The following is a 16,220-nucleotide window of genomic DNA, read 5'->3' on the forward strand; positions in this document are numbered from 1 at the left end:
ATAAAATCAGATGGAAATTGCAGCGATGGAAAGAGGTAGGCTACTTCCCATATGGCAGCCTATTTCCTATGTAGGGCCCATAATGAATAGGGTGTCATTTGAGACTCAGCCTTAATGTGTCAGTGTTGGAGTGGAACACCATTATTCCTAACCCAGAGTGTGTAAGTGATTGCCATATTCCCCCGTAGCCTTGGCCAAGTCGTAGCCCCACTCTGCTCCTTCACTCTGCTCCTTCACTGGGCTTCAGCAGACTGTTTTGCACATCTCCATCTGTGAACATCTGAAAACACTGTATTTTGCGGTTGAGTCTCGAAAAAACATCAGCCCATTCAACAAAAACACTTTTTCACTTTCAATGCTGTTGACACTTTGCATTTACATTTTTGTCACTGTTTCTTTGCTTATATTGCCTGGTTCTTTTTCTTGGATTGATGAGTCCTCACACACACACAGACATGGGATGGGAGGACTGGCCAAGATGTGGATTGATAGGCTACACTGGTATCTATTGTGTTCAGTCCTGATCAAGTCTCTCCTCCTCTTCCTCAGTGGATGAAGGACATGTGGCGGTCAGACTCATGCTACACTAACTACGGCGTGGACGGCTCCGCCTGCTCCTTCTTCATATATCTCAGCGAGGTGAGTGTGTGTGTGTCCGTGTGTGTGTGTCCTTGGTTGTCCATTTTATGTTTGTTATGGTATGATCTACTCGTTGACATTCAGTGTTAACAGCCTGGGGGATGTGGAACTCCCCAGCTCTTTACGTATTCATCCATTGCATCTCCACGCGCCCTTGACGACTGAACTATTTACTTGTGAATTATCCTACAGCGTTGCGTTTTTTTCTAGCCGTTAATATGGAAACATGTACTGTAGCTATCTGATGACCTTAGCGAGTAGGGTACGCACATGCAAACACTACACTTGAGATGTAAAGCCCATTTATACCATAGCATTCACAAATAAGGTTTGTCCTCTGGTGGTCAATGAGAAGCTCATTGCTAAGTAGCAATGACCCAACTGTAGTTTGTTTCAATCAAACTCAAGTCCCTGACTCTTTGTGCTGATTATTCTCTGTCAGATATGGGAGCTGGTCAGATATGGGAGCTTCTAAATGTTGTATCGGTTGAGAGCAGTGCTTGGGGGAAGAACCATGCAATGTACTTTTACTCTACTGAAAAAAATCTGTTTGGAAAGACATGCACCAGATTCATTAAAGGAAAACTCCACCCCAAATCTATATTCTGGTATTTGTTTCATTAGTCCATTGTTGACATAGTCCCAAAATGTTTTGCATGTCAGCAATCAATCAAGATTTGCAGTTTTTTTGCAGTCACCTTTCATAAAAAGCTAGTATGATGCAGTTTGCATCATGATGTATACTTTTTTTCATATATACTCAGCATCATATGACACGAAATGCATAACACCGGCTGTATTTCTGTATTTTTTTTTATTTGTAATTTTTTTTTATTATTTTTTTTATTTTACCCCTTTTTCTCCCCAATTTCGTAGTATCCAATTGTTGTAGCTACTATCTTGTCTCATTGCTACAACTCCGGTACGGGCTCGGGAGAGACGAAGGTTGAATGTCATGCGTCCTCCGATACACAACCCAACCAGCCGTACTGCTTCTTAACACAGCGCGCATCCAACCCGGAAGCCAGCCGCACCAATGTGGCTACACCGTGCACCTGGCAACCTTGGCTAGCGCGCACTGCGCCCGGCCCGCCACAGGAGTCGCTGGTGCGCGATGAGACAAGGAGATCCCTACCGACCAATCCCTCCCTAACCCGGACGACGCTAGGCCAATTGTGCGTCGCCCCACGGACCTCCCGGTCGCGGCCGGTTACGACAGAGCCTGGGCACGAACCCAGGGACTCTGATGGCACAGCTGGCGCTGCAGTACAGCGCCCTTAACCACTGCGCCACCCGGGAGGCCGTATTTCTGTATTCTTTAAGTGTATATATCTTGAGAACTTGATTGCTGACATATAAAACATTTTGGGACTGTGTGTGTGTGTGTGTGTGTGGAATTTTCCTTTAACCTCTAGTGACTCCCCATCCCGCATGAAGGAGCGTAATCATCGACTAACACTAATTAGCATAACGCAACAGACATAAATATTCCTAGAAAATATTCCTATTCATGAAAATCACAAGTTAAATATATTGAGAGACAGTTTAGCCTTTTGTTAATTTTGTTAATCATCCTGTCATCTCAGATTTTCAAAACATGCTTTACAGCCAAAGCTAGACAAGCATTTGTGTAAGTGTATCGATAGCCTAGCATAGCATTTTGTCCAGCTAGCAGCAGGTAACTTGGTCACGGAAATCAGAAAAGCAATCAAATTCAATCGTTTACCTTTGAGCTTCTGATGTTTTCACTCACGAGACTCCCATTTAGAGAGCCAATGTTCATGACACAAAATGCATAACACCGGCTGTATTTCTGTATTTTTTAAAAGTGTATATATCTTGAACATGATTGCTGACATATACAACATTTTGGGACTGTGTATGTGTGTGTGGGTGGAATTTTCCTTTAAGGGAGAGAGGGTGGCTGTGACTAGGGCCCATAGGGAACCCTTAGGTATGCAGCCAGTGAGAAGTCTGATCAGTGAGACAGTTCTCTATCACCGAGCATTTTGCACTCAAGTCATGTGACCATTTCACCATGGCGATATGCATGTATTTCCATATAATATCAGCCTTGTTCTTTCCCTCTCTGCCTTTCTCACGCGTTCTGTCTGGCACTCACGGACGCAATGCACCCTCCTCAGAGTGAGGAGGCATTTGGGATGTAGCCCAATTTCCCATGCTCAGAGTGGACAGCCAGACGGATGGACCCAACGTTGGGGCTGTCACAGCTAAAACCCCAGCCTCCATTTTAAGGGTCAGTTGTAGTGTATCAGGGTTCCACTGGTTGCCTCACTGGCTCAGTGAGTGAATGAGGTTGATTGAGGCTTAATTGATTAAGAGTTTATCCAAATGGCACCCTATCCCCAATGTAGTGAACTACTTTTGGCCAGAGCCCTACACCCTATCAGCCAGACATCCCCCAAAATAGTGCACTATATAGGGAATAGGATGTCATTACAGTACATGACTATCTCTGTATCTGCACTCAACAGTGAGGCTGGTCCCACCATAGCTAGTTGATGCATCAGAACTTCTGAAGTGAGAACAAAGCGAGCCAGGCCTCTGTCAGCATGACATCTGCTTTCACTGAAATAATTACCTGCCGAATGATTGCCTGATTTGCCCCCTAGGCTGCATCCCAAATGTTACCCTATTTCCTATATAGTGAATTACTTTTGACCAAGGCCTATTAGGCTCTGGTCATAAGTAGTGCACTATATAGAGAAGAGTGTGCCATTTTGGACACAACCCTAGTGTCCTTTCCTCCCTCCCTCGACACTGCGTCCTCTCTCTCCTCTTCGTTGGCAGAGTTCACAGGCCCCATATGAATCACTCTGTCACATTTTACATCTCAGTTCCTTCTGATGTTATGTTCTGATGTTAATGTAATTTTAGGTGGAGAACTGGTGCCCGCGCCTACCGTGGAGAACCAAGACATTGAATGAGGAGGCCGACCGGAGGGGCCAGGTGAGTGTCTGAACTGAAGGGCTTTCCACACTGCCAAGCCGAGTCAAACTGAGTATAGTTGCTGGAAAGAACAACAGGAAAATATAATATTACAGCCAACACAGTTTGGTTCAGGTTGACACCATGTGAAAATGACAGTGTGATAAGAAAATATCTTAAAACACAGTAGTGAAAAGGGCATAAGTGCCAGTCTCTGCACCCTGTTGAAAGACCAACAGTCTGGAGTCCTTTTCACTCTCACCCCTCTGGGGACTGGCCAGGGGGCAAAGAGTATTCAATTTGGACTTATCGCATTATCCATAACCGAGAGCGGAGTAATATTTAAAGCCAATAACGACGAATACCCGGCCTGAAGACAAATGCCAAGTCACGAGGGCATTGAATTGCTTTTATAATGTTATGACATCATGTGCTCTTTAGAAATGACCTCTTCCGCTTGTCTTTTAGCTCAAATGGTATCGACTAATGGATAAGCAATGTTAGTGCACATAGGCTAACACACACACACACACACACACACACACACACACACACACACTGTCTGTAGAGTAACTCCAGTGATTCTGCTAGTAACTGACTATAGAGCGGGAGAGGATTTATACCATGATGCCTGTCGCCATGCCAATGGGCACTCGCTCAAATCTCCCTCCAGGGCCGTCTGAGCTCAGAGCTCTGGGCGTGGCTCGTCGTTATTGGCTTTAAATATTACTCCGCTCCCAGTTATGGATAATGCGATAAGTCCAAATTGAATACTCTTTGCCCCCCTTCGGATATGTCAACATGAGTGATCCTTTTGTCTTTGAGATCACCGTTGATGGTGGTTGTGATTTTTTGTTGTTGTTGACCAGGGCCCATAACGCTATGGTCAAAAGTAGTGCACTATATAGGGAATAGGATGCCATTTGGGACAGAACCCCAGACCTGTCTCTCCCAGTGATTTCCTGTCCTGATGAGGGATGGTAATACACTGCCAGAGCGTTGTTAGTGTGTTGTTTCCCCAGCTTTAGCAGCTGTTAATGGCAAGCAGGGCTGCATCTCAACCAAGCCGGCTTTGTGAAAGCTTTCTTAAATATTGACCCGAGAGAATGAGAAATGAGAAATGTGTAGATTGCTATCATTGCATTCCAGCATTCAATGAGGAGCCATATGTCTTTGTAATGCAAATAGCGCCTGGCAGAACTTGGCACTTTGTAGCTTAAGTGTTTAAGTTGATGAGAATCCTCTTTATATCCTGTATGTTGTGACCGATCCCTTCAAGTGAATCAATGGATTTTGATACCAATGTGCGTGTTGGAGATTGACAGCATTACAGAATCACTGATCTACAAATGACCTCAAACCCTACATAACCACTCATTATGTAATGAAGATCAGCGATTCTCTGCCTCCTTGCTCAAACTGATCACGACAAACACAGTTGGGCGTGCTCGTTTGTCATCGTCCTGTGCCCCAGGTGGGTGGAGAATTCACTTTAGTCTAAAATGTGCACACTCCGCCCACCTGGGGCTTTTGCCGATCCAAAACGAAAGTGCCTACTGACTGTCTACCTACCCCCTTTCAGAGGCCAACATTCTCCTTCTATAGGGTAAACCTTGAAAGAGGTTAATGGGTTAAACCATAACGCCTAAAGAGTAGGGGTGTCTAAATTGTGTTGTCTTCTTCCTAGACGGAGATCCGAACAAGCTTCGAGGAGCTATATCGGGTCATGTCTCGGCGAGAGGAGTTCCGCTGGATGATGCTCCGGATCAAGCGCATGGAAGACCCCTGGATCAACGCCATCCGCGCCCTGGCTGCCAAGCAGAACCTGGCCAAGCGCAAGAGGAAGAAGGTAGGACACGGACACACTCACAAACACGTACTCATGTGCACGCACGCACACACATACTCATGCAAGCTTGCACTTACACACTTGCACGCACTCACACACACAAACACACCTTCGAAAATATATTATCTACTTGGACAAGAGAACAGAATCAGCCCATGCCTTTCTGAACTGAGAAAATTTAAACAAGGAAAGTCCATTGTGTTCTGGGTAGCTACCTGGCCCCAACAATTAATAATGGAGGTTTCAGTTCCCTAGTGATCTTCAGGACTGTAAATAATTCACCTCCACCTCCTCTTTCTGACTACGGCTTCGAACAGTATGGATATGACATATGGGAGAGCCCTACTCCCTCTAGTTAGAGTGGAACAAAGTCTCTTGCACCTGAAACTCCAATTCTTCACTTTATTCCAGAAGTGATTGGTGTAAGCATTGGCTTGAGTGAGTAAGAGTACACTTTGGGAGAAGTGTGGGGAATCGGGACTCAGCCCAACCTCTATCATGCCAAAGGCTCAAAGCAGGAACAAAGTAGCCTGATCCCAGATCTCTTTGTGCTGTTTTGCCAACTTGGAGCCAACTTGGCAAGACCGCACAAACAGATCTTTTTATATTATTACAGTCATAATCCTCTCTCTACCCATGAATTCCTGGACAATTTTTTAAATTAAACCTTTATTTAACTAGGCAAGTAAGTTAAGAACAAATTCTTATTTACAATGATGGCCTAGCAAAAGGCCTCCTGCAGGAACGGGGGCCTGGGATAAAACATTTTTTATAAATACAACATAAATATAGGACAAACTGCAATGCACCTTAGTGATTGCGTCTCCATCCCAAATTGCACCCTATCCCCTACATAGTTTACTATGGGAACTGGACAAAAGTAGTGCACTGTATAGGGAATAGGGTGCTGTTTGGGACGCATTAGTGTGGCTGGCTAACACAGCAGCTGAAAGTGTGTTGAGACGTCCATAGAAAGCACACAACATTGTAATGTTGGATTCTCTCCTGTGTCTGTGTGTTCCCTGGTGAATAGAAGGAGACTTGCGCGCTCTGATGTTAATAATGATACGTCTTCTGTGGAGTGCATCTTTGACGTACATTCTGCTACGTTTGAATAGGGAAAATGCCTTATTACATTTTTCCAACCCATTGATTTGTGTTTGGATTATTTCAAGAACTAAAGACACACACCCAGATGGTTGGCGATTTGCCTAACATACTTGAAAAAGAAAACAACAAAGTTGCACACTATATTATACCCAGTGATTTTATTGGGTTCCAGTAATAGTGTATGAATTTTTTTATATGTTGATGATGATATATCCCATTCCCATAAATCTTTATATTGATAGCCCGTTGGGAATCAAACTCTCAACCCTGTCATTGCTAGCACCATGCTCTAACCAACTGAGCCACAATGAGAAACAATAGATTTAAACTGAACTGACACTCTATACCCCTCTCTCTACATCAGATCCTGGTGCACCTGGGCCTGTTGACCAAGGAGTCGGGCTTCAAGATTGCAGAGAACGCCTTCAGTGGGGGCCCCCTGGGGGAGCTGGTGCAATGGAGTGACCTCATCACCACCCTCTACCTGCTGGGCCACGACGTACGCATCTCCGCCTCCCTGGCCGAGCTCAAAGAGTGAGTCCATTGAGTGTGTGTGTGTGCACCCCTCGGACACATCTGGGTGGTGTTCAGTGCGGAGTACCGTAGCAAAACGGTTAAAATGTTTTCCAACGTAAAATTATAAAGAGCGTTTCTTATTGAACAATTCTAGGATCATAATGAATAAAATGATATGGACAGGTTAGGACTTCATCCCAGATCATCAGCACTCCTACTCTGAGACGCTTTATGGATACAGGCCCAGGTTTCCCCTGTCCATGTAGTCTTATTCATTGTGATCTAAAAGGCGAAACTGATCCTAAATCAGCAGCACTCCTACTCTGAGATGCTTAATACATACAGCCCCAGGTATTACCTCCCCGGAGTCACCTATGGAATGAGCAGAAGTATAACTTCACACTACAGCTAAAGCTAGTGTAATGTGAGGTGGTTGCAACCCACCTGCAAAAACTAACACATGTTTTTTGTGTACTCTAGTCCTGCTTTGTTAGGTAAAACCTGTCTCAAATGACTTCCTACTTGAATAATCAAATCAAACTTTATTTGCCACATGCGCCGAATACAACAACTGTAGACTTTACCGTGAAATACTTACTTACAAGCCCTTAACCAACAGTGCAGTTCAAAATATTTACCAAGTAGGCTATATTGTGAGTTTTTACTTTCAGCCACGTCTCAGTGAAACATAAGATGTTACAATTTTTAATGTCTCGTTGGTAGGATAATCTTAATAGCAGGTCATCAATTTTATTTTCTAACGATTACACGTTAGCAAGGAGAATGTAAGGCATTGGGAGTTTACTCGCTCGCCTCTGGATTCTCAGAAGGATCCCTGATCTGCGTCCCCTTTTCTGGCGTCTTTTCTTCACGCAAAAGGCGTGGCTCTGGGCCTGTTCCAGTGAAAGAAGGATATCCTTCTCGTCAGACTCGTTAAAGGAAAACAAGTCATTTTCTTCCAGTGGTGAGTAATCGATTTTCCGAAAAGTTATTTTCGGTCGTAAGAGACGGTAGCAGTAACATTATGTACACAATAAGTTTAAAAAATAAGTTACGCAAAAAAATAAAAAAATTGCACAATTGGTTGGGAGAATGTAAAACGTCAGCCATGTTCTGTGGCGCCACTTTAATAAGAGGGGTTTACTATGTGTAAACAATCCATAGCTTTCTTCTCTTTGTTTGTTGTGTGTTTACATGTTGTTGCTCTCTTTAAAAAGTATATATATTACAATACAACATTATTGTACATGTTACAGTGAATTTAAAACTGTTCTCAACCCCAGAGCCCTGGTCAAAAGTAGTGAACTATATAGGGGAATATGGTGCCATTTCAGATACACCCTGTGGGTCCTAACTAAGCCCACTCCCTCTCTTTGTGCAGGATCATGAGGAGAGTGATGGGGAACAAGTCCAGCTGCCCCACCCAGGGGGACAAGGTGGTGGAGCTCATCTACATTGACATTGTGGGCCTGACCCAGTTCAAGAAGACACTGGGGCCCTCCTGGGTCCACTATCAGTAAGTACTCCATATCTTCAACTGTGTGTGTGTGTGTGTGTGTGTGTGTGTATATGTGATATTTTCTTTCTTTCTTTTTTAAATTTAACCTTAATTTAACTAGACAAGTCAGTTAAGAACACATTTTTATTTACAATGACGGCCTAACCCGGCCAAACCCTAACCCGGACGACGCTGGGCCAATTGTGCGCTGCCCTATGGGACTCTCAATCACGGCCGGTTGTGATACAGCCTGGAATCTAACCAGGGTCTGTAGTGACGCCTCTAGCACTGAGATGCAGTACCTTAGACCGCTGCGCCACTCGGGAGCGTGTGTGATGTTGTTAATTTAGGCAGATTGAGATCTAACGGAGTTATCATAAAATGTCTTAGTTCAAATATGAACATCCTAGTTTTTGTATCCAATGAGTTTCCTAGTATCCTCATTTACGTCTGTCACGTGATGAGGTCTCTTTGGAATCCGCATCCTCCTTGCTGCTTTGACTAATCGGGAAGTGGTAACATTGTCAGGCTCTTTGTCTGTGTCACTCTGAGTCTCCCGAGGCTGTGTCCCTCCCTGTAGGATGCCAAACCTTGCTGAGGCACGTTGTCAGAGGGTTCGCCCACTACTCATTTACTGATTGGAGAGCAACGGAGAGAGAGGTTGGCAAGATGAAAAGAGGCCTATTTTTTTGCAGCTCATTTGATACATGGTGGGGTAGCTATTCAGGTGACAAAGATCCAGGCACAGAGGGGGGGGACCAGATGTGATTTACACACTCATTAGCATCTGAATGAGAAGGCTGAAACCCAGGCTGGATTTACATTTGAGTAATTTAGCAGATGCTCTTATCCAGAGAAACTTAGAGTAGTGGGTACATACATTTTCATACTTTTTTCTCATACTGGTCCCTTGAGGGAATCTGACCCACAACCCTGGTGTTGCAAGCGCCATGCTCTACCAATTGAGTCACACGGGACCGCAGATCAGATTCGGGGGGCTATGCAGACCAGACCGAGGTGGGCCAGCTCCTCCTGCCTGTGTGGGTGGATGGGTTTTTCTTCTGTAAGCCCCTATTTTTTTTTAAGCTTAACACAAGTCTTCAGGTCTCATGCAAGGTTAGTCATCAAGCAAGCTCACTATCATGAGAACCACCTCTGTTTCAGTGGCTGTCATCAAACTGTTCTCTCTCACTGGGCTGAAATTGCATTGTGTCAGATATAAATGGTTTGACGTCCTCATGTAGGTAGGCCGTTTCCATGGGAACATCAGGTCAAGCAAGGTCTTAACTCTTAATGGAGCAGTGGTCATGGTTGTGTCTGTTTTCTGCCCTCTCTCTATTGTGCGTGTGCACGTGAGCGCTCCACTGGTAGGACTGTCTGAACCGGCGCCTTGTGGGTATTGTTCCTCTGATGTAGCCCATTGGTGTGGTTGGAGGTTGTTACGAGAACCGCCTTGTGAGAACAATAAGTCAGGTTCGCTAATAGCCCCAAGATTTCCTTTCTCGTGTCAACACTTTTTGTTGGTTTCGGGTTTGCATCCTGTTTCATCTTGCTTTGAGGAAATTGACTGGGACTGCATCCCAAACGGCTCTCTATTCCCTATAATATGCATTTGTTTTGACCAAGGCCCCTGGTCAAAAGTAATGTGCCATTTAGGGAATAGGGAGCCGTTTGGGACACAGAATCAACCTTTATACAGACGGTGTGGTCGTAATGCAGGATCCAGCTGGCATTTTCATGAGTGCATTGATTAATTCCTCGTTAAACATATTGGTGAAGACATTTGGCCACTTCATTCAGTGTTGATTTTGTGACGTGCACTTCCAGGAAGGTTATCAGATGCCACTGTTTTACTGTAACTTCAGACAAAACTTCTGTTGAATGTCCATTTTAGATTTTTAAGCTGACTAGTCACGTCGTGGAACTGTTTTGGTCTCGCCCATAGTTGTCTAACCCTGTCTTGTTTATGTTCTTCTTGCATATGTCCTCTCCTTCCTCCTCCTTGTCTATCCAGCTCTTTCCCTCCCCACTTAAAGTGATGCTTCAGAACATTTTGTATAATTTCAGCCAGTAGTTTTGAAAGGGGTGCTCACGAGCCAAAACGGGTCCCTATATTTTTTTTGTGTGCTACGTCATCCAATTGTGTACTATGTGATTCATTACGTATGTTATGTTATTTTTTGCAATTCCTATAATATGTTACAAATCCAATTCGTACAATATGTTACAAATTTGTCGTGCTTAAGATCCTGGACTGTATCATTAAGTGTCTTTCATTTTCCAGCCTCTCCAGAACAGCTTCTAATATAGAACAATTCTACATTGTGGATGCTACCATGATTACGGATAGTCCTGAAGGAATCGTGAATAATGATGAGTGAGAAAGTTAGACGCACAAATATCATACCCCCAAGACATTCTAACCTCTCACCATTACAATAACAGAGGAGGTTAGCATCGTTGGGGAGTATGATATTTATGCGTCTAACTTTTCCACTCATCATTATTCACGATTTATTCAGGACTATGCGTAATCATGGTAGCATCCACATTCATGTAGAAGTGTTTAGAAACATATTATATTCTTATTTACAATAAAAAGTGACTCCAAAATGACACATTATTTACCATTAATTTCTATTGGGCACAAAATAATCATGGTAGCATCCACATGAATGTAGAAGTGTTAAAAAAATGTATTCTATTCTTATTTACAATAAAACCTCATAGTCATTGTATAATTTCAAATCCAAAGTGCTGGAGTACAGAGCCAAAACAACAGCACATGTATCACTGTCCCAATACTTTTGGAGCTCACTGTAGTGCACTAGTTTTGACCAAAGCCCTGTGGGACTCTTGTCAAAAGTAGTGCACTGCACTATATAGGGAATAGGGTGCCATTAGGGAGCAGTCTGAGTCTCAAGAGGGAAGAGAATTTGAGAGCGAGGATTGTGTTCCAAGGCCAAAGTGGAAGTGAGTGTGGTTGTTCAGGGCAGTGAAAGGACTGTAGGGAGAATCTCAGTGATCGGCTCAGCAGTATTAGTGTTTTTAATGAGGGCAGCCGCCTGTCCTGTCACTCTTCTTCCCTCTCGCGCACATGCAGGCACACACACACACACACACACACACACACACACACACACACACACACACACACACACACACACACACACACACATATATATATATATATATATATATATGCATGCACATACACACATTCACTCTGTCTTTCTCTCTCTTTCTGTATCGATCTATGTATTGGTCTATCACTCTCACTGCAGAAAACCAATGCTTGCTTCAGTCATCATATCAACTATAATCATTATTTGCTGGCTATAATACGCTATCATTTCAGTTTGTCTAACTCTCAATTCTACATGGAAATCATTATAAAGACACGACTGATATTGTAAATGTGACAGTTTTGTACTCCTTGCCACTGATCTGAACAACCGTAGTCTCCAGTCTACAACAATCTAATTTGAAAGAGTATTTCACCTGAATCTCTTTCTCTCGCATCATCTCCTAAGAATGTTGTACTGCGTCTGACTATACCCAAGTGTCTCAAAAACTAAGAGATTTGCATGCTGTGGCTTTAGTCTGGGGCGGCAGGGTAACCGGAAGGTTGCAAGTTCAAACCCCTGAGCTCAAGGTACAAATCTGTCGTTCTGCCCCTGAACAGGCAGTTAACTAGGTCGTCATTGAAAATAAGAATTTGTTCTTAACTGACTTGCCTAGTTAAATAAAGGTAAAATAAAGTCTCACTAGTCTTAAGTTTCCTCATTGTGAATCCATTTCCCATATTTCCTGAGCATCTTGAAGACACACACAGTCTCACACACACACTTACGCTGTCTCTCTCTCTCTCTTTCTCACGCTTGCACACACACCCACCCACCATCTGCGAAACATCTGCGTGGTCAGGAGTGGCCTTGCCCGGGCTGCCAGACTGAGCTTAGCCGACCCCTCTGGTACTCCTGGCCCCTCATCAATTTGATTAATACTCATTATTACACCTCCACCCCGCCAGGGGTGAATCAGATGAGTATGTTGGGCTCTGTCCAGAAGGATTAAAGGTGGAAAGGAATAGTGGTGAAGCATAGCCAGGTGTTTATTTTTTTATTTTTTTTTGGTCTGGGGGTATTATCTGAAAAAGCATGTGTCAGGGAGACTGAAAGATGGGGACTCTGAGAGTGGGTGACTGAAAGAGAGAGAGCTAGATAGATGGAGAGAGAGCGAAAGCTAAAGACTGAGGGAGGGTGACTGAAAAAGAGAGAAAGCTAAAGACTGAGAGGGGGGGGGGGGGGCTGACAGAGAGGGACTGAGAGAAAGCGAGAGAGAAAAGGTCAGGAATGTGTCATTCCATTCCACATAACATCCTTTCTCTGGTCCTCTAATTAGTCATGATGTGTAACCTTTACTGTTCCCGTCTGATCAGTAGGAAGCTCTCTCTGTGCTTTGTACACTATCTGTGACCATGAAGGTATGGAAAATATAGGCATCATGTAATTCATTAACCATTTATTAGTGGTTGAGACACCGCTGTAAGTGTGTATTAATGCCATAATGCGTATAATGTGTATTACAGATGTATGCTAACACTATAATGTGGTGTGTGACAGGTGTATGCTGCGGGTTTTGGATTCCTTCGGCACAGAGCCCGAGTTCAACCACGCCCACTATGCTCAGTCCAAGGGCCACAAGACCCCCTGGGGCAAGTGGAACCTCAACCCCCAGCAGTTCAACACCATGTTCCGTAAGTACCACCTCATGGTTCTGGGGTACAGATCTAGGATCAGCTTCTCCTCTCTAATCCTAACCTTAACCATTAGTGGGGGAAATTCAACAACTTCACCCTACTCCCACCTAATGACAGGGATTGTTCATAAGGCACCAAATGGAAGCAAATGGTCTAAAACAGTGAGGGGCAACCTGTAATCCAAGAAAAAGAAAAAGTTTTTACATTTAATCTTTATTTAACTAGGCAAGTCAGTTAAGAACAAATTCTTATTTACAATGACTGCCTACACCGGCCAAACCCGATGGGCCAATTGTGCCCTGCCCTATGGGACTCCCAGTCATGGCTGGTTGAGATACAACCTGGATTCGAACCAGGGTGTCTGTAGTGATGCCTCAAGCACTGAGATGCAGTGCCTTAGATCGCTGCGCCACTCGGGAGCCCAATAAGACACACTAATTTTTGTTTTCCGTTGCAAAACACGTTAAGTTTTCTGTTATGTGCCCTAATGAACACGACCCAGGGGTGGGGAGGGAGATTCCACCACCCCAGGGGGTTTTAACCTTTTCCCCATGGCTGATGGAAAGTAAAATGTTACCCAGAATGAATGAATACCTCTCTCCGGTCTCAGTTTCAGTGGTTTGGCCCACGTCAGGCTGGAATAGCAGACCAGCCTCAATAGACCCTTTGTGTTGCGGATAGAGTATGCCATTCTCATACGACACAGGTCTTTTCATGTCATCCAGTTTACTAGCTGCAAGGGTTAGATGATATCTGTAACTAATCAAACGCACATCGGTTACACCATGGGTCGAAATGAAACACAGATTTGTTCCGGTGCATCGGGCATGTTGGATTTGTGTCCCCTTCTCTTGCCTATGGAGAAACATTCACCTTATCCCCAGCGTATTGTTTTATATCCTGTCATCACTGCTCTGTTTCCAGGCTTAGGGGAAGTCACTGTATCTCACACTTGCAGTTGTGTAACAACAACAATGGGGCTTGAATAAACAAAACTTGTATTTTCAATATGTTAACTCTGAGGGTTGGATTTCCTTCCATCCTAAGACTAAGATGTAACAGAGGACATTAAGACAAAGAAGGCGCCACGGGAAATCAATCCTAGCCTTGGGTTCCATTCATTACCATTAAGTAGTCTTGCATAAATCACTGGATAAAGGGTGCAGACGAGGGAAAGCGATGAGACAGGAGAAAGCGCCCTGGCCAATGAGACAGGAGAGGGAAAGGGCTCTGGCCAATGAGACAGAAGAGGGAAAGGGCTCTGCCAATGTGACACGAGAGAGAAAGGGCTCTGGCCAATGAGGCAGGAGAGGGAAAGGGCTCTGATCGCCCAGATCTGTTTGTGCTGCCTTGTCTCGCCTGACAGGAGATGACACGACAGCACAAACAGATCTTTTAGGGACCAGGCTAGCCATGGAACATTTCCAATGTCGTTCTTCTCACCACTGTTCTCCTCTCCAAAACCATAACAACATGTTCACATCTAGAATTGTTTCTCTGCTTCCGGCTAGGTACAGACTCTAGTCCCAGGCTTTTACTGAACAGCTACTATAGCCTACTATATAACTTGTTCTTTCATCCTCTGGTGTTGTTGTTGTACACAATAAATCAAAAGGAAAGTCCTTTATTCTCTGTCTCAGGAAAGAGACTTTCTGATAACCTTATAAGTTACTATTGTCTTTGTTTCGTTCCCATGTATATAATAGTAAGATTAAATCAGTTCATAGTAGTGCTGAGCGATTAGTGCTTTTTGAGGTCTGTTCGGTTTCGGTTCGATTATTCAAAAATAATCACTGTTTTTCCGATTTCAGTTTCAATATAATTTATTTGACATTAAATGTACTATGCATTATGTGGGCTGAATGCTGTAACAACACAGGATAAAACGATGAAAGTCCCATTATAGTAGTGACTGCCCATCACTTATTAGCCATCATTTATTAACATTACTTTAATAAAATATTTCAGTTTTGTATATTATATTTTCTATATTTGATGACTTTATTTCATTCCAAGTCGTCTCTATAAAGCTGTGGAACTGGCTTCACCAGCATTTCGCTACACCCGCAATAACATCTGCTAAACATACGTATGTGATAAATGAAATTAGGTTTTTTATTTAAGTCCAGAGTTGAGTCTGGAGGAGCTAAACAATGTAGAATATTGGCCTGTTGGAAACTACAACTCCCTACTACATCGCACAGTTCAGGTTGGATCTGATTTATCTCTAGAGAAACTGTGCAATGTTGCATTGAGCTCACAAAAAAAGAAAAACAATGGAATTCAAATAACTGTACCTGCGTCTGTAGTTCATAGTCAGCTATGTGATCTGGTGGTGTGGCTGTATCGTTGTAGGGTGTGAGGTCAACATTCTCTTTTGATGTGTCACTTCATTATGGTTTTCCTTCAACAGTGTAATTTGACCTCCTTACTATAGCTCTTTGACACACTTCCTGTGTGTTCTGTTTACAATATCAATGCATTGAATGTTTTTGAAAGATGTTTCAATAAAAATGTTCAGTATTCAATATTTATAATTAAGTATTTGTGTCGTAATAAAAGTAGGCTAATGTTCTGCTTGATGTGGTTAGCTATTTCATAAAGGACGCAAATGTCCATAAGCAATGGTCTCAAGATGGTCTGCTTACCAAACACATAACAATGTTATATTATGTTGCGTAATGCATATTAACTCTACATAGGATATGTAATCCCCTGTATAGGGTAATGATCCACTTGAACAAAAATATAAACGCAACATGTAAAGTGTTGGTCCCATGTTTCATGAGCTGACATGGGATCCCAGAAATGTTCCATATGCACATAAAGCTTATTTAGCTCAAATTTTTGCACACATTTCTTTACATCCCTTTTAGTGAGCATTTCTCCTTTGCCAA

The 16,220-nt window shown here is 43.4% G+C and overlaps 1 protein-coding gene across 2 annotated transcripts in view; it reads left to right on the top strand.

The window, feature by feature from the left end:
- LOC110495947 (alpha-1,6-mannosylglycoprotein 6-beta-N-acetylglucosaminyltransferase A) overlaps positions 1-16,220 on the top strand; it is a 113,649-nt gene that overhangs the window by 50,189 nt on the left and 47,240 nt on the right. For both annotated transcript variants that reach the window (XM_021571491.3, XM_021571492.3), the window contains 6 exons: positions 550-639; positions 3,538-3,609; positions 5,276-5,437; positions 6,912-7,081; positions 8,445-8,579; positions 13,187-13,320. In XM_021571491.3, coding sequence (XP_021427166.1) covers positions 550-639; positions 3,538-3,609; positions 5,276-5,437; positions 6,912-7,081; positions 8,445-8,579; positions 13,187-13,320 — 763 coding nt within the window. The remainder of the gene's footprint in view (positions 1-549; positions 640-3,537; positions 3,610-5,275; positions 5,438-6,911; positions 7,082-8,444; positions 8,580-13,186; positions 13,321-16,220) is intronic.

The sequence above is a fragment of the Oncorhynchus mykiss genome, chromosome 18 (genome assembly GCF_057628025.1).
Source record: "Oncorhynchus mykiss isolate SJ-2025 chromosome 18, ASM5762802v1, whole genome shotgun sequence".
Classification (NCBI taxonomy): Eukaryota; Metazoa; Chordata; class Actinopteri; order Salmoniformes; family Salmonidae; genus Oncorhynchus; species Oncorhynchus mykiss.